The sequence below is a fragment of the Xyrauchen texanus genome, chromosome 17, assembly GCF_025860055.1.
Source record: "Xyrauchen texanus isolate HMW12.3.18 chromosome 17, RBS_HiC_50CHRs, whole genome shotgun sequence".
NCBI classification, from domain to species: domain Eukaryota; kingdom Metazoa; phylum Chordata; class Actinopteri; order Cypriniformes; family Catostomidae; genus Xyrauchen; species Xyrauchen texanus.
In genome coordinates this window covers 5,197,117-5,223,604 of record NC_068292.1, presented here as the reverse complement: position 1 = coordinate 5,223,604, position 26,488 = coordinate 5,197,117, and the positions used below count along the sequence as shown (strand labels likewise).

The 26,488-nt window shown below is 41.6% G+C and overlaps 1 protein-coding gene across 1 annotated transcript in view; it reads right to left on the bottom strand.

Annotated features, from left to right (window-relative positions):
* Positions 1–5,578: 5,578 nt before the first annotated feature.
* grik3 (glutamate ionotropic receptor kainate type subunit 3) overlaps positions 5,579–26,488 on the bottom strand; it is a 227,024-nt gene continuing 206,114 nt past the window's right edge. Inside the window, exons 14-16 of the mRNA XM_052146972.1 lie at positions 17,335–17,560; positions 16,873–17,123; positions 5,579–11,082 (exon numbers count right to left, since the gene is read on the bottom strand). Coding sequence (XP_052002932.1) covers positions 10,654–11,082; positions 16,873–17,123; positions 17,335–17,560 — 906 coding nt within the window. The 3' untranslated portion in view covers positions 5,579–10,653. The remainder of the gene's footprint in view (positions 11,083–16,872; positions 17,124–17,334; positions 17,561–26,488) is intronic.

The following is a 26,488-nucleotide window of genomic DNA, read 5'->3' as shown; positions in this document are numbered from 1 at the left end:
ATCAACATAGGCAAAAAGGTCCTCTTCTGCCCTGTAAAATCTACCCAGATCAGCTCCAATTGGAGGGAGCCCAAGCACTTGAAATGGTATCGATAACCTCAGGAGAAAGCCCTGCGAACCTCAGTTGGTACCCTACAGGGGCCAAGCATGAACGGTTTCACAATTCGGGCCGGGGATGAATATGTCCCCTGAGCCTGAGAAAGAAGGTCCTCCCTGTTCGGAATCGACCAAGGCGAACCGTAGATGAGAGATAATAACTCCGAGAACCATATCCCGTTCAGCCAGCGCAGCGCCATAAGTAGGAGGCAAGACCCTTGCTGGTGAACACTGGCCAAGACTCATGGGAGCAGAGAAACCGGGGAAAGAAATGCATACAGACGCACTCTGGGTCATGTGTCTTAACGTCCAGACCCAAGGGGGCTGGGTGATTTCAGGGAGAAGTAGAGGAGACATTTCGCTATTCATAGAGGCGAAGAGGTCCTCTTCTGCCCTAAGATCTCACCCAAACTTGTTCCAAGTGGAAAAAGCCCGGCATTTAAAAAAGGTCTCGATAACCTCAGGAGAAAGCCCTGTGTCCCTCAGTTGGTACCCTTAGGGGCCAAACATGAAAGATTCCACAATTCGGGGCAGGGATGAAATATTGCCCTGTGCCTGAGATAGAAGATCCTTCCTGTTCGGAATCGCCCAAGGCGAGCCATCGAGGGAAGAGATTAGCTCCGAGAACCAAGCCCTGTTCGGCCAGCGCAGTGCTATCAGTAAGAGGCAAAAACCCTTGCTGGCGAACTCTGGGCAACTACTACCTTAGGGTGGAGTTCTTAACTCCCCCGTTGGTATTTTCTGTCTGGACCGTAAATCTGCTCCCGTATACGGGCATCCAGGGATATAACTGACCTGAGTGACAGGAGCTTACCCTTGGCCCTAAGGAGAATCCGACGTGTCAGAAATACAGCTGACAAGAACGTGGGTCTCCTTGATGATTTATGTAAGAGGCTACCGCTGTATTGTCCACCTGCACCAAGACATGGCAGCCTCAGGAGGAGGTATTTCAGGGCCAGAAATACAGCCATCAACCCGAGACAGTGACTGTGACAACCGAGCTGATGACCCTCCTATCCCCTTAAGCTGGATGACCACTTAAGGCCGCTACCCCGCCTGTCAGGGAGGCGTCTGTCGTTAGCAGTCTGCGACAACAAGACGCACCTAGAGTGGGACCCAAGGCAGAAAACCGGGGTCTGAACCACATAGAAAGGGAACGAAGCCTGAGGCGTGTAACCCTATTTAGCCTAGGGGTTTTGGCCCTTGGAAGAAATCCCCTGGCTTTTGGCCACAAACAAACAGAGCAAAAACTGATGTGTGTCCTCTTCAGCTATAGAGCGAGAAGAGGGGAACACGCACCGTTTGCGGCTTTCAGTCATTCTCTCTTTTTCTAAACAGAAGAGAACAACGTTCACTGCACACTGCCTAACTGATTCTAACTTCTAACAGAGGAAAGAAAGTTTTGACAGGGTTTGTAAAACACACAGAAACAGAATAGCTCTGAAAAAAGAGTTTCTGACGACACCTGGTGACGTATCCATTTATAGCCTGGCCTCTGGTGCATCTAATGATTACATCAGCCGAGGCTATAAATTCCGGTCAATGTTCATTGACGTGTTCCACACATTATTCAGCTCGGCTCACAGCTAACGCTGTTCCACGTAGCGCTTAGCAGTGCAACATCGTAGTGAAGCTTTTTGTAAAGGGAACAAAGTATTTAGAAAACATTAATGACCTTGAGTAATCTAACGAAATACATTACAAATTACATTTTACTGCATGTATTCTGTAATCTGTAGTGGAATACATTTCAAACCTTGGTAATATGTATAAGATATCCATAAAATAACAATGTTTGGTTAAGTTAGGGTTAGGATGGGGGATAACTTGTGTGTAATACAAAATAAAACTCCCTCATCTACAGGATCTGATTGAGGCCTGTTGGTTGAATTGTCCCCAGATACTTTATCCCTTCTTTTTCTATATTCTTTTGTCCAATGTATGTTTGATTCAGTGCCTAATATTTTAAAACATTGAATATAGGGATTCTTAAAATGTGTAAAATATTAAATGTTTCTCTCCCCATACACTATTATCAGTTTTTTAGGGTTAGAGTTAGGGTCGGGTTAGAGTTAGCTTTAGGGTTGGGGTAGGGGTAACAATGAACAACAGATGCAATTGAATGCAGGTACTTTAAATAGAAGTACAATGTATATGCATATACCTAATAAAGTGGGTGCCTTTCATTTTTATTTAGAGTACAGTGTGTAATTAACAGAATAGTTCAATGATTGTCATTGAAAAATGACAGTCATGTCGTCATATACACAAAAGAAAATTTAGGCAGAATACTAGAGACTGACACGCACAGTCAGCCATTCACATTCATTGCATTTATTTTTCCTTACAATGAACTGGAATGATGGAAAAGGTTGACATTGTGCCTAACATCTCCTCATGTACAACGGAGGAAAGAAACAGGGTTGTAACAACATGATCGTGATTAAATGGCGACAGAATTTTGGGCTGAATTATCCCTTTAGCTGGAGAATTTACTTATTAGGTTTATGCAAACATGCAGCATTAAGAAAGACTGCAGCTACATACTGTATACTGGTATGCAAAGAGTTAGGGATTGTTCCAGGCACAGAGGAGGCTTGCAGTGATGTACGCATCTGCAGCCCTGCTGGGAACAATATCTCTGGTTCAGTCACCTCCTGCGCCAAGGTGAACACCTCTATCAGAGCAAACCTGCTGCTTCGCTTCAGTGCAGCTGCACCTTTCACCCGTGATTCCACAGAGATGCAGCGCGCAGTGGCTTAACTCATAACGGGGCAGTGATGCATGGCTGCAGACTCAGGGTCACATCAGTGTTAAGGTCATACAGAGATGCTGCTTAAGTTTCCCGGGTATGATAGGGTTCCCATAAAACTTGATATTCCGGATGTTAGTATAGTATGTCTATCTGCCTATCTGTCTCTCTTTGTTCTACTCTTGGCCTTTTGTTGCCCTCAGGGATTAATTGATGTTGAGAGATCATAAATCTTCTCATTATGAGGGGGATTCTCCTCTTCACTCATTATTCACTCACAGACCCTGCGCTGCATGTCCCACAACTCCTTCAAATGTTTGGAGAGATGTCTGACACGTCAAGGTTAAATTAAATTCAACACAGTCTATCTGACCCATTTTTTTGGAATAGTGAACATTACAGGCTTTAAAGTAGCCTAAGACTAAGATTGAAGGAATAGTTCACCCACCAGTGAAAATGATGCCATCATTTACTCACCTGCATGTTGTTTCAAACCTATTTGACTTTCTTCTAAGAGACACATCTCTGCATCAAAACTGTCAGCTCCAACAGTAATGGCTTTATACTTAGTGATTTAGTGATTGTTTTTAACATATAACAATATTGATTGTGATGTTGAAAGACTATTTGAGCAGCTGGTTCTTTATGACAAGCGCTTCAGTTCCTCTTGTGCTTGTAAACACCAGCACGAATGCAGATTACACCAGTTTGCTCGTACATGTCTGAGCCGTATGTGCAAAAAGGTTAATGTTGCTTATCTCACATTGAGCTGAAAATGCCCCTAAAGTGCTGTTTGTGGCATTGAAAAACATGGTTTTTAAAAGGTTATTGGAAATTTGGGTTCCTTTAAATGTCTGTCAGCATTGTGTGATCAGGACAAACTCAGAATTTGACATAATTTATGACCTTATAAGGATCACCGTCATTGTTATCAGGCCTGCTCTTATAATCCCCTCTTACCCCACCGCTGCTTTTGGTGGATTTCAACTCTTCACACAGGAATTGTACAAACTTGACTGTTTTTCATTTCTAAAGTGCAATCGCTGTGACAGATATGAGGTCAAATGTGATCTTTCGATCATTTTATTTCACCGTGTAAGATCTAACGGGACGAATGGGACCCCATCTCCATCATCGCAGTGCATACTGGCTGTTTGTGAAAGGAGATGCAAATAACAATAATGTGATCAAATTATGTCTTTGCATTTATTTCAAAGGCAGTAACTTGTTCAATTGGGGCTGTTATTAAGCTTAACTCTTATGTGACCTTCGGAACATTTTTATGTATTTTTTTGCCAAAGATGTGTATTTTGGGGGAATTTTGATATTTAAACCTCAGTTCCTATAATACATCTATAATAAACTGTGTAAACAAAATAGTTACACTCAGGACCTTCAGGACAAAAATGTCCACATTGAAACCCATAAAACTGCAATATTTGATCCCAGTGTCATTAAAGCATAAAATCATGAATTCTATATTATGTTTTTATTCCAGAGCCCTGGCTTCAAAATGTAATTGTTTTATATTTTCCAGCAGATGGCACTATTTCTCATGTTTAGCCTGAGGAGCAAATACATGCTTTTTTCCTATTTTCTGTTTGCTGTATTATAGAACACTGCAGGCCAATTTAATAAATGATGCAGCTAAAATTGTGTGTGTATGTGTTGGTATGGATGTCTGAGTGTGTTTTGTTTGTGTATATTGAGAAATGTGTGTATGTATGTGTGTGTGTGTGTATGAAAAACAACAGTATTATTATGTAAACAAACTGGTATTTAAAGGGTTAAAATCCTGAAAATGAATGAATATTTGGTAGTTATGATCAGAACTGATGTTGGTTAAAAAATCCAAGTCAGTGAAAGTGGAAAATAATATTATTAATAATATTATTATGGCAGTTTTTGACGCTTATATTTTTGTCCTTAAATTTAACTCTTTTTTTATTGACGCACAAGGGTTAAATGCATTATATGATGATATTTAAGTAATGGTTTATTATTTACTGCATGTGGAGCAATAATTTAAACAGTAAAGACACATATTACATGTCTGATAGTAGTTTTCATTTTTGAATGCCACATTTGTAAGACTTTAGAAGTGTGTTAAACGTGTGAGGATGTGTATGCCGACCTGTTACGTGTATGACGTAATCATACAGGCCTATAATACCAAGTTTAAACTGGTTTTGCTAATAGTTCAGAAAGAACCTACGTATATTTCTACACTATAAAATGATAAATGATGACAGAATTCCAACTATTCATTTACATGTTTTTGTGCTCATAAGTATAAGACCTGATTTCTGCATCATAGTGAAGTTTTGGAACATTGCACTTGGCCTTGTGTCTTTCCTAGAACACCATGTAAAACGTGGACTTTGGCAATATACACTGCAGCTCCGTTGTTTCTTTGAAGTGAGGGTGAAACATTCTCCTCACATGAGTCTCTTTATCTGAGAGCTGCTGAGCTCAGGTGGACGCTCACTTCAAAGACTGCTTCTGCTACAGGCAAATTAAAATACCCAGCGCATGGCGAGGTTCTCCAAAACACTGCTCTGTGTTCATGCCAACCGATAAAACACGGCTAATTGAGCGAAACAAAGATATAGAGAAGGAAAATAAATGCATATGAATAAACACCAAAGGCAAGCAAAATATAAACAAAACACAAGATTTGTAAAAGTTTATTTTCTTTTATTTTCTTTTGTTTCATACAATTTTGTAAAACAGCAATGTTCACATTGTTTATTCATACTTTTTTTTTTTTTTTTTTATAAAATAGATGTTTATGCTCCGTAAATAGGATTGATTGATCCAACACCCAAAGCAAAGTTTCAATGTAATGCATTTCATAAAGATAAAAATGAATATTTCATGGTTTTTCATCAGTTACAAATAAATCCATGTGCGATATATATGGTCTTCACTCAGTGTTTCTGCAAAAGATTCAAAGTCATTATTATAATTAATGTGTCACAGTGTAAATATAAGATTGAATCAGTTTAAATAATAATTTGTAATCTATAATACATTTTCCAGCATCCCCACAGTGCTACACACCATGTGACAACTCAGCTAATGTTGCAATTATTTTGTAATATTTGATTTCATTCTTGCTTTATGTATAAACGCTGTTTTTGTTTTTTCATATTTGCACCTAATTGTAACTGGAGACCCTGTCATAAAAATGTTAAGTGAAAAGAAGTGCACTATGACATACAGTGGGGTCCAAAACTCATATCAACCAATCCAAGTTATTTTCATTAAATCACTGAAATAAACAGAAAGCATTTGGACTTTGACAGATTTAAAGATATGACGTAAAATGCACAAGGAATATTTATGATTCTACACTGTTTCTAGCACTTTTTGTGACACTGATCAACTCCTTATGTACAAAAGGTCAGATTTTCTTGCTTCTATTAAAGCACAAAAGATGCTCTTTAAAATAGTCCTAAATGTTACTTTTTCATTTCTGCTTTTCACTCAAAGTATTATAATGATAATATCATTTGTGCAAATAATAAGAAAAAAAGTTGTATTTAATTAGAACAATGCAGAAGTCTCAGACTTTTGGATCCCACTGTATATTGTATTAAAGATTTGTTTCCTAAAAGGGGACTGAACAAGTGGATTTGACAATATAGTAATCTCTACAGAATCTAGCAAGCATTTTGAATAGTGTGGGAGGGTAAAAAGGAGAAATAAATAAGCAAAATATCCATGAACGGTCATGGAAAATGGAATAGAAATGACACTGAATTGGTCCTCATAACTTTGTCTTATTTATATACATCTGATTTGAATACATTAGGTCGCAGAATGACTCCATTAGGAATTAATATCAACCCCTCAATCAATGGAAGTGAATGTGCTGAAATTCTGGGCCTTGGGCGTTACATTGTTGTCCATTAAACCCATTTAGTTGTATCTTGAGAGTACAATATATTACAATATGCATGTATCACGCTCGATACAGCACTGCACAAATTATCAAGAAGAGAAGAGCTGAGGAAAATAAAATACAGGTAAAAATGATCGGTATTTAGCAAAATACAGTAATTTTCTGTTCATCTAATATATACCCTACTTTGCAAGAGAGTGTTAAAATTACACAGAATTTGAATAACACATATACAATGAGCTTTCACCAAAGAAACATCGAGTCACATGAAGTTATTCTGGTCATTACATAATTCACCATAAAAACGTTCAACACAAAAATGCTTTTTTTTTTCCTTTTGTTTTTGCTCTTGTTTCCGATGCTGTCCGTTAGATTTACCTCACAGAGGTCTGTCATTGGTTGAGCTGCCATGAGCGGGCAGCAGGTGAAGACTCGTAGCACCTACTCCTCGTTGTGAGAACGTTTCGTACGTAGAGTTTCCCACATGTGCACGACACATGGAAAAGTGTCAGATGAAATCGCTTGAGTGCTTAATTTGTTTGAAATATCCGAGAACTGTTGCTAAATGTTCATCTGAACACAAGCCACGTTCAGATATGAGGGGGTCCAGTACATTTGTATTGCAGTTTTGTTGTCAAACACACATGTATTGCAATTTTGTTGTGTCTCTGCATTCGTTTACTCATTAATAATCATTATTTTGATGGACACTCAAATATGCAAATGTGAAAGCCATATATCCACCAATTGGTGGAAGATTCCCTGGTTTGTGGCTTTTAGCACTAACCCTATCCCCATAACACATATTAATCAACCTGTAAGGCACAAAGCAGGGAATCTTGTGTATATTGGGCGTACAGGATCTCTTTATTACTGATGTACATCTTAACGTCACATTTGGTTGTTAAAAGCCATCAGAACAGTCCTGCAAAATGAATTTGACAATACCAAGAATGCTTTGAAATGAAATATGCACACTTTAAATGATGGGAGTACCTATGTTATCACTGGAACTGCTCACAGATTCTGATGGTCACATGGCCAAGCTTTAGTCATGATATTATGTGTGACATCATAAACAAATGTAAAAACTAAAAAAGCAATGAAAGAATCACTTTCTGTCGGGCTGATTCATAATTTTCTACAAGAATTGCGCATTCACAAAAACAATATTAAAGAAATAGTTTACCCACAAAGGAACATTTATCCTGATTTAATAACCCTCGTGTCATTCAGACTCAGTGTTTTTTTTTTTCTTTCTCCATTGAAACACAAAATGAGATGTTAGGTAGAATGTCCGAGCTGTTCTTCTCCATACAGCAAAAGTGTATGGTGAATTATATCACCAAGCGCCAAAACAATAAAATAAATTAAATGTATTTACTTATATAAAATTATGAATATATATAAAAAAACCTTAGGGGCTTGGGTAGCTCAGTGGTAAAGACGCTGGCTACGCTGGAGTTCACTAGTTTGAATCCCAGGGTGTGCTGAGTGACTCCAACCAGGTTTCCTAAGCAACCAAATTGGCCTGGTTTCTAGGGAGGGTAGAGTCACATGGGGTCACATACGATATTATACATATAACAAAGCCTGATGACCATTAAACTATACTTTTTTACATAGGTTTCTAATGTTGGTAACTCTTTAATAAATGCTTCATATGTGTACACTTTACATTAGGGTACATTTTGATAGTTGAATAAGCGTTTTTAAGAATTTATGGCATTTGAGGTAAAGTGGCTTACTATCTGGCAAGTATTAAGTTAATGTTGTTAAAACTGCATATCTGTATCGTACTATTGACAAATACGATTTAAGAGCTGCAGTTAAAGGGAAGATTTTTGGTGAGTAATGCCTTAAATTTCAATCAGTTTCTCACACAAAGCTGTCAATGGGTTTAGAGGACTTGGGATATAGCACAAGAGTCACATGAAATACTTTTATGGTACTTTTTGGTGTCTGTTCTGGCCTTTTTGCAGCTTTGCAGTATAAATCATCAACCACTTTTGTAGTATAAAAAATAAACAGCTCAGAATAACATGAGGGTGAGTAAATTATGACTTTGGGGTGGACTATTATTTTATGCAAAAATATTGTGTTTGTTGTTGGTAATACAGGAAGAGCTCATTTCATTGACTTGACAACTCTCAAACAGAACTCTTAAAGGGTTAGTTCACACAAAAATCTCTCATCATTTACTCTGATCATGCCATCCCAGATGTGTATGACTTTATTTCTTCTGCAAAACATAAATGGAGATTTTTAGAAGAATATATCAGTTCTGTAGGTCCATACAATGCAAGTGAATGGGTGCCAAAATTTTGAAGCTCCCAAATCCACAAGGGTATATGTGTGGGTGAGAAACAGATCAATATTTAAGTCCTTTTATCCTTCACTTTTCCTTTCTGTTTTTGGTGAGTTACATTCTTCATGCATATCATCCCCTACTGGGCAGAGAGGAGAATTTATGATAAAAAATGGCTTAAATATTGATCTGTTTCTCACCCACACCTATTATATCTTGTCTGAACACATGGATTTACACTGAACACTGAAGTCATATGGATGACTTTTATGTTACCCTTAATGTGGATTTTTGAGCTAAAATATTTTGGCACCCATTCACTTGCATTGTATGGACCTGCAGAGCTGAGAAATTCTTCAAAAAATTGTGATCTGCAGATGAAAGAAAGTCATACACATCTGGGATGCCAGGAGGGCGAAAAATATTTTTGTGGGGGGTGGGTCGAACTATCCATTTAACAACAACGCAAAATATTACAAAAATAAATAAATCATATTTCATGTTGAGATGAAGGCCACACCACTTATAAATTCTCTTCTTCAAACAAGTTTACAGATGGGGCTTTACTAATTCAGACTGCAAAAGCCATTGCAACCATAGCAGAATAAATACATGGCTAGAAACATTCTAGCTCACGCATGTCTTAAAACTGCTGATTTCCTTTGTGTTAGCTTGTCACCATATGGCAAACTTGTTCAGAATCCTCTGAATAAGTATATTCTCTGTATACAAGTGAATATTCTTGATATGAGTCCTGTAATTCTCAGGAATAACTCATTTAACAAACACAGCCGAGTCAATGTGTCTTTCGCTCTCTTGTTTGCAGGGAAAGCTGTGTTTCAAGAGTCTAAATCCATTTGGACGACAGATCTTTGGCAACTGTTATGTTTATCCGTCACTACCATTACATCTCGCTGTGTTAAAAACATCTGCTGGCAATGTATGAAATGCAAATAAATCAAAATGTCTCTAAGTCTTGCCCGTAAGCACTATGAAATTACTTTGCAGGGTGCACAGAATTGTTATTCGTTTGAGGAAAAAAAATATCTGTTTGAACCACAATTTATTTAGGTGGCTTGAACAAAATCAACCTAGTTGATTTAATTGTAGAATATTTGTGCATTTCCATGAACATAGGAAGGCGCTACACTCTCTACAGGAATTTACGTGTTTTCTAATATTCTGGCAGGTTACATTGGCTGCTGTAGAACAGCACACTAAACTAAACTTCTACGGTCCGACACACATCTGTACTGCACATCGCCTCCGATGAAATGCAGCAAACGCTCACAGCGTTTGACAAAATCAAAACATGAATCGTCAGAACACTTGAAAATGAATTTGATGTGCTATAAATGACACTCTAAGAAAACTACTCCCCTTTGTGTCTGTCTGTAGTTTCATTTATTGCCATGCTTCAAAAAAGCCTCTATTCCACATTTTCAATTTGTTCCATTGAGAAACATATATTTTCATTGTATTGGGGGCTCCTTCAAGTTCCACGTTTCAGATTGTGAGCTTTGCGTCAGAGTGCCGTTTGTAAACATCAGACTCGGGTGCCGATCGGTTTCGGAGACGTGGCTTCCGCTCTCACAGGAAGGATACCGATCGGCCACCCTCTCGCAATGGCATGGTGGGATACATTGGTTTGAGGATGTGGTCACTACCTGGTTTGTTGCTACTGCCACCGTTCTGACTGGCCATTTGGTGTCGGATGTCTCTACGGTTGATGGTGAATGCCGTGATCATTTCGGAGCTGTAGTCTCTGCTCTCTGGCACGGCGCCGGGAACGTGCCTCAGGTGGCCATCGCCCAGGCAAGTCATGGAAATATGGGCGTCATCGTGGTGCTGCAACTCATGTTGTCCTTTCCGGGGAGGCGACGGTCGTTGAAGGAGTGCATGTTGATCACTGCGTCCGTCTTCGCCGTGGCTGACAGCTGGGGGTGGGGCTTGTGTTTCACTCGTCTCTCGTACGTGAACGACAGTCTGATCTCTTCCATCACCACACTGCAGAAAGACCTCTTGATGGAAAAAAAGACACATGGTGGGGTGGGAAGGACAAAGACAAAAGAGGAAGTAAGTACATTCACGTCTGGTAGAAGAGGAAGCCGTTTTGTTAGTGCCAGTGCTCTCCCTAAAAAAAAAGCTTCCTTTACAGTGTTGGGGAAGGTATTTTAAATTGTAAGATATAGTTTAAAGTAGTTAAACTACAGTCAAGCAGTGTTGGGCAGATTACTTCTGAAATATAATTTGGTACTGATTACAAATTACAAAACTAAAATTGTAAGCAGTAATGTAATCTTTAAGGTTTCACATATAGGTAATAATCTGATTACTTTTAGATTACTTTTGGATTACTCATTGTGTTGTTGTTTTTTTGGGATGAATCTAAAGCAAAAAAGTTACTTGAGGGTAATGAAAAATGAAACACTATGTTTCCCAAGATGGAAGACAAAGATAACATGCATGTTTTCATTTTATATGGATATATAGCCTGAATATCTTTGTCGCACATATTTCAGTCTCTGGATTAGATCACACTTTTATGAGCATAATCAATAAATTATACATTAGATACTGCCATTGACTAATTTGTAATGTAATAAATAATCTAATTTTGTAATCCAATAAAATTAACTGTAATCTGATCACATACATTTTAAAATACATTTAATCTCATAACAGATAAATTATTTTTAGTAAAAAAATTACATAATCCAAATTACATTGAATACATTACTATCCAACACTGTAGACAAGCTACCATTGAAATGGGTATACTGTATATATACAGCATCATTTATACTATACAATATTTAATCAGAGCTGCATTTTTCTGGAATAAAAACAAGAAGTAGCTTATTACCTAAACTGTTTTACCTAGCTTATTACGCCACTTTTCATCTCTGTATTTCAGTGCAAAAATGTGTGTCTTAATTTACCAAACACCCACAGTCTAGTTTAACCAGGGGCCCGTTCTTCGGATGTTGATTAGGGAGTTATCTCGATTTCATTGTTGACAATTTGAACCGATCCTGGATTGTTACGTTCTTCGAAGTACACCACGGAGTTGCTGTCATGGCAACAGGTCTGTAAGCTTAAACCTGCTGGGGAGCGGCCTTATTTTACATAAACAGGATTAGATCACACATTTATAAGCAGATGCGATACTGGAAGTCTGTCCCAGCTTCTGCATTACTCTTATGAGAGTACCCTTTTGAAGAAGAGGCGATAAAAATGGAGTTTAATTATAATTTTATGAATAATTTCATATATTATTTATATTTTTAATATATATATATATATATATATATATATATATTTTTTTTTTTAATGTCTGAATACGACACTATTTTACTTGCTTTTGGTGCCCCCTGCTGGACAGTTTACTGGAAACATGCAGTCACACGTGATATACATACAGCACGTCAATTTTTTTATTACAAAAATGTTTACATATTCACGTAAATCACATGAGACCAGGCTGATATAGGCCTATATATTTTAATGTATATATTTACAATGTTATAAACAAATCTCTTATATAATTGTATATCAAGACATAATTGCATACAATGACTTATATCATATTCATATATATACTAAAGTTTATGACATCATTACATTGGTCTGTTGTGCCAGACATTGCATTGCTGATCACGATTTTGAGAATCGATATATAGGCTACGTGCCCTTCAATAAACACAGGAAATCACAATTATCTCAGACATCTGAATCCAGTACTCATCAAATCCGCTCATGAGAGAGGAATTATCATGGAGAAGAATGCGTCATATCATATAATCTTAGATGTATTAAGTGGCCTACGAAGAACGGGCCCCAGGTCTATCTGTGTGGGTATAGTGCTCCAACATGAGTTTTTATCATTGTCATTCTTTACAGTGGAAACATGCCTGATTTCTATGTAAAAGTGGCTTTTATAGATTGCTCCATATTCACAAAAGCCAGCACTATTACCATCTCTGCTCTAAAAGATTGGGAATTTAGCAGTGCAAACTGCATTCGGCACAGCTTTTGTGGTCTTGTTTAAACAACACGGTGCATGCAAATAAATGACACTATCAGTTGGTGCAGTTCATTCTTAGCAAACCCCGAACCCTCTTAAATGGCTTACATTTATCTTTTCATTTTCTTATTTTTCCAAATATCAATGTGTCGACTGTCTTTTTGCTCCTGAACATAATGTTTGAGTGTTTTAATATGTTGAATGTTTTAACATTTTCTTTCTCTTCTCATTCACATGCAAAATTATGTTATAGCTTAATCTAAATCGCTAATACAAATGCGAACTGTGAAGTTTCTTTCCATTGCAACTGCAATTTAAGTCACAATCTTTTCTTGTTCCAGTTCAGTACAGAAGAAAGTTAATTTCAAGGTGAGATGTGTGCTAAAAATCTTCTTATTCTTGAGCAAGGTTTTACACTCACACATGATGAAAATGGTTTAAATGTCAGCCTCCTGCAGTGGCATCTCCACTGTGAAATTTGTCTACATAAGAAGGAAGCGATTTTGTGGTTTGCTTTCTGTGCTTGTTGATGTTTGATCAGTTCTTCATCTCTCACTCAAAGAGCAGATCAATATCTGTGATATTATCAGGTGTGAATGTGTTTCAGATTTACTCTGCCTGCTGAATGTCTTCATTGCACATGTCTACAATATGTTATTCTGCATGTTTAATGCTACTGAAAGTGTCTAATGGTTTATTCATGCTTCGAATTTTCTCTTAAATTTCAGGAAAAAAAAACACCATTTAAAAAACAATTACTGACAATATTCAAAAACAATCTTTTTTTTTGGCATGCCTGCCCCTGCAAAAATCAACGCTGCCCGGTTGTAAGGGTGTTCTAGGTGGTTGGTAGATGGTTGCTAGGGCACTGCAACATGGTTGATAGCTGAGTGGTTACATGTGTTTTCTGGGTGGTTGGTGATAGCTAGGACATTGCAAGGAGGTTGCTAGGACATTCTGGGTGGTTGCTAAGCGGTTGATAGTGTGTTCATGGTGGTTGTTAGGGTGTTATTGGTAGTTATTAGAGTATTGCAAGGTAGTTGTTAGGATGTTCTGTGTGGTTGCTAATTGGGTGTTAGGGTTTTTTGAGTGGTTGCTAGGCAGTTGTTAGGGTGTTCTGGGCGATTGCTTGACAATTGCTAGGGTGTACAGTGTGGATGCTAAAGGAATGGCAAGGCTGTTGCTAGTGTTGTCTGGGTGGTTGCTAAGCAGTTGACAGTATTTTCTGGGTGGATGGTAGGTGGTTTATACGGTATTGCAAGGTGGTTGCTAGCTCCTTCTGGGTGGTTGCTAAGCAGTTGATACAGTTTTCTGGATGTTCTTTTATCAGATCAATGTCTGTGATATTATCAAATGTGAATATGTTTCAGCTTTACTCTGCCTGCTGAATGTCTTCATTGCACATGTCTAAGATATGTGATTTTGCACGTGTAATGCTACTGAAAGTTTGTATTTGGGTTATTCATACTTAGAATTTTCTCTTAAATTTCTGAAGAAAAAAAATAATAATAATAAATAAGCATTTGCAAGACAATTACTGACAATATTCAAAGACGACTAGTTTTTTTGAGTCATGCTTGCCCATGCAAAACTCATCCCTGCCCAGGTTGTAGATGATTGCTAGGGCATTGCAAGGTGGTTGTTATGACATTCTGGGTGATAGCTAGGGTGCTTTCGGTGGTTACTAGGGTGTTATTGGTGGTTATTAGAGTATTGCAAGATGGTTGTCAGCGTGCTCTGGGTGGTTGCTAATCGGATGCTAGGGTTTTCTGAGTGGTTGCTAGGCAGTTGTTAGTGTGTTCTGGGTGGTTGCTAGGTGGTTGATAGTGTGTTCTGTGTGGTTGCTAAGGGGTTTTGTATGGTTGATGTGTGATTGCTAGGGTGATATTTGTGGTTATTAGAGCATCACAATTTGGTTATTAGGGTGTTCTGGGTGGTTGCTAATCGGGTGCTAGGGTTTTCTGAGTGGTTGCTAGGAAGTTATTACGGTGTTCTGGGTGGTTGGTGGATTGTTGCTAGGGTATTGGTAGGTGGTCACTAGGGTGTTCTGGGTGATTGCTTGACAACTGCTTGGGTGTTCTGTGTGGATGCTAAAGGAATGGCAAGGTGGTTGCTAGCATCGTCTGGGTGGTTGCTAAGCAGTTGCCAGGATTTTCTTGGTGGTTGGTAATTGATTTCTAAGGTTTTGCAAGGTGGTGGCTAGCACATTCTTGGTTGTTGCTAAGCAGTTGATATTGTGTTCTGGGTGGTTGCTATGTGGTTGCTATGGTGTTCTTTGAGTGTGGTTGGTGGTTGCTAGGGTGTTATTGGTGGGGGGCTTTTAGCATTCGCATGGTGTTGTTACGGTGTTCAGGGTTGTTGTTGCATCACTAGCTGGTCACTATGGTGTTCTAGGTAGTTGGTGGATGGCTGCTAGGGTATTATTAGGTGGTCACTAGGGAGTTGTGTGTGATTGCTTGACAATTGCCAGGATGTTCTCTGTGGGTACTAAAAGAATAGCAAGATGGTTGCTACCATGGTCTGGGTAGTTGCTAAGCAGTTGCGAGGATTTACTGACTGGTTGGAGGTGGTTTCTAGGGTATTGCAATGTGGTTGCTAGCTCATTCTGGGTGGATGCTAAGCAGTTGATACAGTGTTCTGGGTGGTTGCAAAGTGATTGCTATTGTGTTCTGGGTGGTTGTTAGATGGTTGCTAGGGAATTGCAAGGTGGTTGCTAGGGCATTCTTTAAAATTGCTAAGCGGTTGATAGGATGTTCTTGATGGTTGCTAGGGTGTTCTTGGGTGGTTGTTAGGACATTGTGAGATGGTTGCTAGGGTGTTATTGGTGGTTGTTAGAGCATTGCAAGTTGGTTGTTAGGGTGTTCTGGGTGGTTGTTGAATGGCTGCATTGCTAGGTGATCACAAGTGTGGTCTGGGTGGTTGCTAGAGTGTTCTTGGTGGGTGGTGAGTGGTTATTAGGGTGTTGTGGGTGGTTGTTAGAGCATTGTAAGTTGGTGGTTAGTGTGTTCAGGGTGGTTGCTAATGGGTTGCTAAGGTTTTCTAGATGGTTAGGGTGTTCTAGGTGGTTGGTGAATGGTTGATAACGCATTGCTAGGTGGTCACTCTGGTGTTCTGGGTGATTGCTATGTAGTTGCTAGGATGTTCACGGTAGTTGCAAATGGAATGGTAAGGAGGTTGCTTGGATGTTCTGTGTAGTTGCTAAGCAGATACCAGTGTATTCAGTGTTTTCTGGTTGGATGGTATGCGGTTGCTAGGGCATAGCAAGGTGGTTGCAAGGGTATTCTGAGTGGTTTCTAATTGCTTCATAGGGTGTTCTTGATGGGTGGTAGGTTTTTGCTTGGGTACTATGGATGGTTATTATTGCATTATTAGTTGGCTTCTAGGATGTTTTGGGTGGTTGCTATGCAGTTCCTTGCTAGGTGGTGGCTTTCTGGCACAAGTAAAAAGAGCTCACTTCCAAGTCTATGATATTTTGGCTCGGTCCCTCCATTAATGTTAGTCTATAAACCTGTTTATTTTCTGTAAAGATACAATTTATAACCATAAGTCTAACTTAGAAATGTAATAGCACACCTCTCCTCATCAAGCCACTTGAATTGAGCTATCAGTAATGCATGTAACAAAAATAGTGTGGGACAAGTTACACACCAAATTTTAATACTTAGAGTTAGTGATTTGTTCAAAGTAAAAGTGATGTGTTTCCTTACAGACACCACTAATACGTGTTCTTTTCTGTTTTCAGCAAGCACCACATTATTATTTCTCCCTCCTATTAGTCTTACCTGTTCACGTTCTGCATTCTTTCGGAGTTTGTAGATGAATTCTCCTATAGCCACAAACACTGAGAGCACTAGACCAGACGCTAGCACGATGAAGATGCCACCCAGATTCTGGATGCCCATTGGACCGGTCTCATACCTCTCGTCCTCCAGGCAGCTGCTGTCACTCCACCACTTTTCTTTGAGTATGTGAAGACGACCATCCTCCAGGATGCCGAGTATAGCGATTGTGATTTTATCCCTGTATGGAGAACCTGCAAAACAAAAACATTAAAAGTTGAACAGCTTAATTAGAAATTCATCTACTGTGGTTAAACATTGTTTAAGTTTGTTTTTCATCTAAAGAGCTATATATTTAATTCAAAAAATACATATAATTAAGACAGAATTCATAAAAATGTTCCTTGTGGTTGTTTTCATCCATTTATCTATATATCTTTCAGTTGGTTTTATTGCTGGTTTTACCTTTGGGGGTGCCAATGCCATAACCTTTGCTGTCGATAATGCCTCCGACCTGTGTTAGATTGCAGTTCCTGCGAGTCACATACTCAATAGTAGTTGACTCCATGAGCAGAGCGTAGTCAGACTTCAACACTCTCTGAATGCCGTCTTCAATGGACTTGACAAATGATGTGCTCTGTCTACTGCTCATGAAAGCCCACATCTTCTCAAACGTAGACACGCGTGATTTCTGAAAAAGTTAAGCATCCAACAGTAATAACATAAAATATGTATACAATGTAGAATTTAAAGAAATTACAATTTTGTGGGTTTTAGCCTGTGTCTGTTTGCTTGGAGGCTAAATGAACAATAAAAAGCATGTGTGCCCTTAAAAGTTGACAAAATGATCTTTTAGGAGATATATACATTTAAAATGTAGTCTTTATCTTTCAGGAAATTGGACCAAAAATATTGATGACTTGTCTTGCACTCACAGACTTAGCTTGAATTATGTCCAATAAAACGCAGAGGAGAAAAAGCTGTGCTTGTGAAACAATTTTTGTTTGTTTTATAACGTCAAATTACATTAAAAGGGTGATGTGGTGTAGAAGTAAAAAATTCAACACTGGTAACTGAAATGCTGCAATTTTGACATTTAATTCTGAAAAAGATCTTAAAATGTCCAAAATAAACATACTGTATACTACATAAACTGATAAATAATAATAAAAAGTTTATTAAAAATTGTTAAATTAAATGCACGTTGTGTATAATTACAAAATAGTTCTGGATCCTGGAACTGCAAAAGATGCAATCAGGGCCCTGCATTATATTATCTAGATACATTTTTCCCAATATTACCCTGGAAGATTCTCCCATATATGTATGTACTGAATAAGATGCATTTATAAAGCATTTTTAAATGAATGATCAGCATTCAATACAAGTTAAGCTTTGTCAACAGCATTTGCTGCATAATGTTGATTGCCACAAATAATATTTGAACACCCCTCATTTATAAAAAACAAAACACAAAGATTAAAATTACAGTTATTCGCCTACAATGGAAGTGGGCGGGGCCAGCCAAAATACTACACAAATACATACTATTTCAAAAGTATAGCCACAAAATGTAAACATTATACTTGTTAACTTGACTTTAGTGTGATAAAATCACTTACAAACCTCTGTGTAAAGTTATATGACACATAAAGTCATGACAATGAAACCCTGAAATACTGGTACCAGATATAACGATTTGATCACACTAAAATCATGTTAACCAATATAATGTTTATGTCTTGTGGCTTTACTTTAGAGACTGTGTGTATTTGAACATTTATGAAGTAGCCTCATTCATTTCCACTGTAAGTGCCTTTCTGTAACAGCAATTTTTGCTCATTAAATGCTCATGTTGGTTGCGGTAATCAACATTATGTCACAAATGCCGTTGATTGAGATTAACTCGTACTGAACCTGGGATATTCCTTTAAGAACAGTAGAAAATACACTAGGTCCAGTCAACACACATTTGTGCAACATCCTCAAACTCTGTCATAAAGGACATTTATTTCCTCCTGAGTCTTGGCTCCATAATGGTGAGACTCCCAGCTTCACACTACGGCGTACTGGTGTTGCCGCTGTTCTCTTAACCTTGAACACCTGTTATTCTGCCTCCCCCTTCAAACATTATTTTCCCTGGTGTCTCTAAATATAATTGAAAGTGGCTGGGAATTGGCTTCAACACTGGGCTGCACAAGAATGAATAAGCAACTCGAGTGATACAGCTGACACTTCCTAGATGAAACAGTCACTCTATGCACGGGATTATTGCAGTTCTAATCTGTTTTTTACCACAGCAGTGTTTTTTCTACTGCACAGAATGCGGTAGTAGACATGTTCAGAATGGAATAGCATACTTGGACAATCTGAGCCTGTTAAGGATTTCTTCAATTTACGTACTCTGACACCAAGACTCTTTCACTTGCATGTCAGAAAACAAAGTCTAATAAGAAAATCAGTAGAATTGCAATAGTTTCAGAACATTTGGTGCTTAAACACCTTAATGCATTACAGATCTTTGCTGAGGTACATTTCTGAACCAAAAAAAATTTATATTGCACTAAAGATATTGCACTGAAGAGCCACATGTGTCACTTATTCTTAATAAATGTTTATTTTTGAAGTCTCAAAAATCGAATTCTTGACAACTGTTTTTTTTTTCTGTTGCTAGGGTGGGTAGAATTATGTTGGGATAACTTCCTCGTGGTCGCTATAATGTGGTTCTCGCTCTCGTTGGGGCATGTGGTGAGTTGTGCGTGAATGTCGCGAGAGAATAGTGTGAAGCCTCCACATACGCCTGGTTCTTCGCGGTAGCACGCTCAACAATGCTAATGATGCAAACATGAACGGATTGATGGTCTCAGACGCAGAGGCAACTGAGATTCGTCCTTTGCCACCCGGATTGAGGCAAACCACTATGCCACCATGAGGACTTAGAGTGCATTGGGAATTGGCAATTCTAAATTTGGGAGATAAAGGGAGAAAAAAAAATACATATATTACATTATGGGGAAAAAATATCCCCACAAGTATGGAAAAACCTGAGATCACATACCTTGTGGACCCCAGCCAGTGGTCCCCATGAGGGATATGGCTTATTAAACATACTAAACATTTTTGAAAATGTAAAAACGCAAAAAGGTTTCTGTGAGAGTTAGGTTTAGGGGATAGAAATGATTGTTAGATCTGCATAAAATCCATAAAATGCATGGAAGTCTATGGAGAGTCCCCACAATGATATAAAAACCAGTTGGTGTATTTTGGCTTTCATCATCATTTATGTACAGTATTTCTTTTACCAGAAAATTATCAAAAACAAAATTTAACACTGAATGACCGAGTATGCTATTCCAAACATGAGTCTCCTTAAAAACTTCAGAAATTGTAGAATGTGAGTGAGTGTGTGTGTGTGTGTGTGTGTGTGTGTGTTCCACAGTTTTACAATAATGAAGCTTGAACATCACGATTAACTCTCAGTTTAAATGGCATTTTATGCTTTTTTAAAGGCGGTCACGTCAGAAAGCATAGCTAATCACAGATAATTGTTGGCTTAATTCCGTGAAACATTTAAAGTGTCCCAAGAGAATGAACAAGTGTGCGTGTTCTTTGATTACTCCTGATAAAAGGTTAAATTAACATTTCAGGTCTCCTTGCTAACACCTTCAATACAGCAGATGAAGTTTTAGAAAATCTCTTTCATCTAAAAAGCAGGAACTGAATTTGTTCATGCAGTGACAGCCTGATGTTTTAATTGTAGACACCTGTTTCAGTAATCTTCATTTCTGATACTGCATATACCTCAGAAGACAAAGATGATAGACAATCAAAGAAACAAGGCTCTCTACAGTGATCTTTGCTGGTAAATAAAACACCAGTTATCTTATTCATGCATTAAATTTTTTGAAGTATAAATACATTTCATTTTGATAGGATTTATATAAATTTAAGATAGCAATTTTAGATTCAAACATAAAACTAAAATTCTGTGATACGTTTCATATATTTAAAAACATATTACAGTATCAGCAGAAACCATGGAAGTAAGCTAGTATATGAATGAATGTATAAATATGTAATCACTGGTTTAAGGACACCTCGATTTTGTGTCACTGTCAGTTGAACAATTGTTATGGAAGTTCAGTGACTTTTTTTCTGCTCAGCTCTACAGCTTTTGAATGCAAGTACTCAAAGCAATAAAAAGTGAAACCCTGCAGGAAAAAGTTCGGAATAAAAAATAAATCATTATGAAGGAAAACTTCAAACTTGGCAGAGCAGTGGGAGAGCTGGAGAATGTGTTTTTACAGTGGGAATTAACATCTAGCTGGAAAAAGCTTAAACTATTCTTTTGTGGAATTGTATTGATTTTGTTTTCTTCTCTGTGCAGCTCAAGAATAGAAAATGTGATTCTTTTTTGAAAAGTTGGCAAAAGCTGTCGATCAAAAAATATTCTGTTAACCTTCTGCAGCTGTTCTCAACATGGGTGACAAAAATCCCTACTTCAGGCTTCAAGAATGAAATAACAAGTAAAATACAGCACAAATACAAATATAATCAGTGAAACTTCATGGTTCTCTTACGAGAGGTTCTCTCGTATTGCGTAAGCTAGCTTACGCTACGGGAAAGATTCATCTTTTCTGAGATATTGAAGCCAAAAAATTATCCTTAATTTTTGTATCCATTGTCAACGCAGTGCGGCAGCTGCAGACCTTGAGCTGCAGCTAGCTAGCTCGCGCAGCTGCAGCCTATAGACGAGTTTGGGCGAACTCGCATCCAATGAGAGGCGTCCGGCGCTCACTGCATCAAAGCCCGCCAAAATGGGCGTGACTAGAGTACATATAAGCGTAGTTCGTAGGCTGGAACCCTGATTTTCATCTCTTCAGCGAAGCTCTCCGCATCGCTGACCTGGAAGCCGCGTCGCCGTTCGAGGGGCATCTAGCAAGCGTGGACAGCGCTAGAAGAAGCCGGCCGTCTCAGCCACCTTCAGCCATCCTGCGAGCTACGCCATCCGACGACGTATCCTTTTATTCAGCAAGCTAGTTCTCACGAACTATTCACAAAAGAGTACGAGCGTCTTTTTCAAGATGCCTCGCTCCACTTGCGCCTCATGTCGCGCCCTTCTCAGCACAGGAGACCGCCACATCATCTGCGCTCTCTGCCTGGGACTGGGGCACGCAGAGCTCGCCCTCACTGAGGGCGGATGCGATTTCTGCAAGGAGCTCATAGGTTGCTCTGCGGCAACTGCTGCAGCCTATAGACGAGCTTGGGCGAACTCGCATCCAATGAGAGGTGTCCGCGCGCTCACTGCATCAAAGCCCGCCAAAATGGGCGTGACTAGAGTGCATATAAGCGTAGTTCGTAGGCTGGAACCCTGATTTTCATCTCTTCAGCGAAGCTCTCCGCATCGCTGACCTGGAAGCCGCGTCGCCGTTCGAGGGGCATCTAGCAAGCGTGGACAGCGCTAGAAGAAGCCGGCCGTCTCAGCCACCTTCAGCCATCCTGCGAGCTACGCCATCCGACGACGTATCCTTTTATTCAGCAAGCTAGTTCTCACTGAACTATTCACAAAAGAGTACGAGCGTCTTTTTCAAGATGCCTCGCTCCACTTGCGCCTCATGTCGCGCCTTCTCAGCACAGGAGACCGCCACATCATCTGCGCTCTCTGCCTGGGACTGGGGCACGCAGAGCTCGCCCTCACTGAGGGCGGATGCGATTTCTGCGAGGAGCTACCGATGTCGACCCTGCGGGCTCGACTCGAGCGATCAAAGCAGAAACCGCCGCGCCTTACCCTCAGCCGCGCAGGAAGAAGCGCCGCTCACAAAGGCTGCCGGAAACTGTGGTTGAAGCGACTGCCTCGCCGAGCCTCTCCCTCGAGCATCGCTTTCACCCTCCCGCCCCGGGACGCGCAGTTGCCGCCGAGCGGCCGCACTGCGGCCGTCTCGGATGACTAAGCGGAGGTTAAGGGCCGCTGTTCCATCATGGCTTAGGACAGCGAGGAGTGGACAGGTTCCCAAGCCTCCTCCTCAGCCCAGGAATCCAGCAGGACCCGCGCCGGAGTCGAAGGGGAGTTAACACGCCTCCTCACACAGGCCGTCGACCGCCTCGGGCTCGAGTGGTCACCGCCCCCTGAGCAGGCACCCAACAGACTCGACGGCTGCTTTCTTCAAAGCCATCGCCGCTCTACACCCGCGGCCGGGCCGCCCCTTCCTGCCGGAATTACATACGGAGCTTGCAAAGTCGTGGAACGCTCCTTTTCAGCCAGGACCCGTTCACACGTCTCCACCTCTCTCGCGTCGGTGGACGGCGCCACTGAGAGAGGCTACTCCTCCATCCCCGGTCGAGGACTCGGTAGCAGCACACCTTTGTCCGCCCTCCGCGAGATGGCGTTCCAAGCCTGTGCTCCCGTCTAAGGCCTGCAGAGCGACTTCCGCCTATGTTGGCCGCGCCTATTCCGCCGCCGGCCAAGCCGCATCTGCTCTGCACTCAATGGCCGCTTTACAGATCCTACAAGCAGACCTTCTTCGGAGTGGGATGAGAAAGGCAGGCACCCAGAGGCTGTTACTGATCTACTGGCCGACAGACCTCGCCCTTCGCGCTACCAAAGCTGCAGCCCAAGCTCTAGGGAAGTGCATGGCCTCGCTGACTGTGACCGAGAGACACTTATGGCTAACACTAGCCGACATGGGAGAAGCAGAGCGCTCCACGTTCCTCAACGCACCGCTCTCTCCAACCGGTCTCTTCGGCTCCGCGGTGAGTGGCATTGTTGACCGCTTCTCAGAAGTCCAGAAAGCCACCCAAGCCATGAACCTCTTCCTGCCGCGTCGCTAAGCTCCTCTGCAGGCCGCTCACGTGATCAGCCTCCTGCACGAGCCTCTTCACAGCGCCCAGTTCAACAATCTCAGACTTCTCAGCGTCGACAGGGCAGCCGCCCTCGATCAGCGCTCAGACAGCCGCCGCAGACCGCCGCCCCAGCGGGCCTCGATCTAAGGTAACGCTGAAACCCGAGCAGCCGAAGTCTTCCTAACTGTGTTGAACAAGCGGCGGCTCAGTCCGCCGCGGCGGACCACCGTCAAAGCTTTGCCCCTGTCAGTCCCCTTCTCTCAGGCTACTACAGTGGTGAATTTAGCAGCCAACAAGCTGGTGACACTGCCCGCTTGCCTGCACTCAAACGCCGTTTTCACGGCGATCCAAATAAATCTTGTAAAGAGCAAACATGTCTTATGTGTAGAAAAAGTGCCCACAACCCAGTGTTTGCCCCTACACACAAGCATAACACATCCCGTGCCCCTATCAGAGCACGCTCTCATAAAGCGGTTACTGAACCGCTCGAGCGTCAGAGTCAATGAAGGCGCCCACAAATGCGTCGCGCGCCCATTCTCTGCCCGCTCTGTCACACGACCAGCCCTATGTGTAGAAAATGTGCCCACAATCCAGTGTTCACTTCTGCACACAAGCACTGCATGTCTCGTGTCCCCACCAGAGCACGCTCACATAAAGCGGTTACTGAACCGCTCGAGCGCTAGAGTCAACAAATGCGCCTACAATGCGTGCGCCCATTCTCTGCCCGCTCTGTTACACGGCCAGCAAACATTCCTCTGTGTGTAAGTCCCATGCTTGCGCATCACGTAACAGATGTGACTCTTTCCCCATTCATTCCAATCGGAAGTCACTCACAAAACAGCCTGTTCATGCTGTCTGCGAGCAATCATGCATGAACACACTAAACGCAGCTCACACATTTTGTTCAGCACTCTGTGTGCGGCAATCAGAGCGAATTGGCCATTCACCCTCTAGCGTTACGCTTCAAAGCGTGGGAAGCTATTCCAGGGATATCCAAGTGGGTGTTAAGCACAATACAACAGGGCTATTTGCTACAGTTCGATCGCCGCCCCTCGCTTCAGAGCGTGCCTCGAAACCACTGTGAACACGGAAGCAGCGTGCTTGCTTCGTTCAGAAATAGCAAGCCTTCTGTGCAAAAGGGCCATAGAAAAGTGCCACCCTCTCTGAGCGAGTCGGGGCTTTACAGCTGTTATTTTCTTGTTCCCAAGAAAGACGGCGGCCTCAGACCCATATTAGATCTCAGGGTTTTGAACAAGGTGCTTGCAAAAGACCGTTCAAAATGCTTACAATCAGGAAACTCCTCGCGCATGTGCGCCAGGGGACTGGTTTATTTCTCTCGATCTGAAAGATGCATACTTTCAGATTCAGATAAATCCCGTCACAGGCCATTCTTGAGATTCGCCCGACGGCCAGGTTTATCAATACACCGTCCTTCCGTTCAGCCTGTCCTTAGCACCCGTACTTTCACGAAGTGCATGGATGCGGCGCTCGCACCCCTCGCGGAGTCAGGGTTTGCGAATTCTGAACTATTTGGACGACTGGCTGATTATGGCTCAGTCACATATGGAGCTTCTGTCTCACAGAGCAGTTCTCCTCAGCCATCTGAACAGTTTGGGTCTTGCAGTCAATTGGACCAAGAGCTCACTACAGCCCAGTCAGACCATTTCCTTCCTGGGAATAGAACTAGACTCCGTGGCAATGACGGCTCGCTTATCTACACAGCGCCGCGCCGTGTTCAGCGACTAGCCGCATCTTTTCAGATGAACAGCCTCACGCCTCTGAAGAAATTCCAGAGAGTGCTAGGTTACATGGCCTCAGCCGCAGCAGTACTTCAGCTGGGTTTACTGCACATCGCCCGCTTCAGCATTGGCTAAACACCGCGCGTCTCGCCGGGCTTGGGCCACAGGCCGCCAGCCCATCAAGGTGACTCAGACCTGCATATCAGCTCTGCAGCCCTGGACAGTGGCCGAATGGTATCAGCGGGGAGTGACAATGGGAGCTGTATCTCGCCCGAAAAGTCATCTCGACAGGCAGCGTCCAACACGGGTTGGGCGCGGTCTGCGAGGGCTCTCTGGTTTTCGGCCTATGGTCAGTTCAGGAAAAGCTCCTTCACATAAATTGTCTGGAAATGATAGCGGTCCAGTACGCGCTCGTGCGCTTTCTCCCGGTCATTCAGGGTCACCACGTCCTGGTCCGTTCGGACAACAGATCTGTGGTATCCTACCTAAACCGTCAGGGCGGTGTCAGATCCAGGAACCTCTTCCATCTGACAAAACGCATACTGAGTTGGTCCCAGTGCCACCTGCGCTCGCTGAGGGCGACGCACGTGCCAGGCTGCCCGGACAGACTGTCCAGAGACAATATTCCCCCAGGGGAATGGTCCCTGCACGCTCAAACAGTCCAGACGTTATGGCACCTATTCGGCAGAGCAGAGATAGACCTCTTTGCGTCCAAAGAGAACTCTCACTGCCCAATATTTTTCTCAGCGAGGAGCAGCTGGCCCAGGACTGGCCCAGGCGCCCGCTTTACGCCTTCCCTCCCGTCTCGCTATTGCCACAGGTAATGCAGAGGATCAGGAAGCAGCGTCACTCGGTGCTCCTCATAGCCCGTGTTGGGAGAATCAGACATGGTTCCCGGAGCTTACGCAGCTGTCACTGACAGCGCCGTGGCCCATCCCAGTGAGAGCAGATCTCCTCTCTCAAGCTCGCGGCACAATCTGGCATCCCCACCCAGAGCGCTGAGGCTGCATGCGTGGGTGATCAACGACTACCCGTCGCTC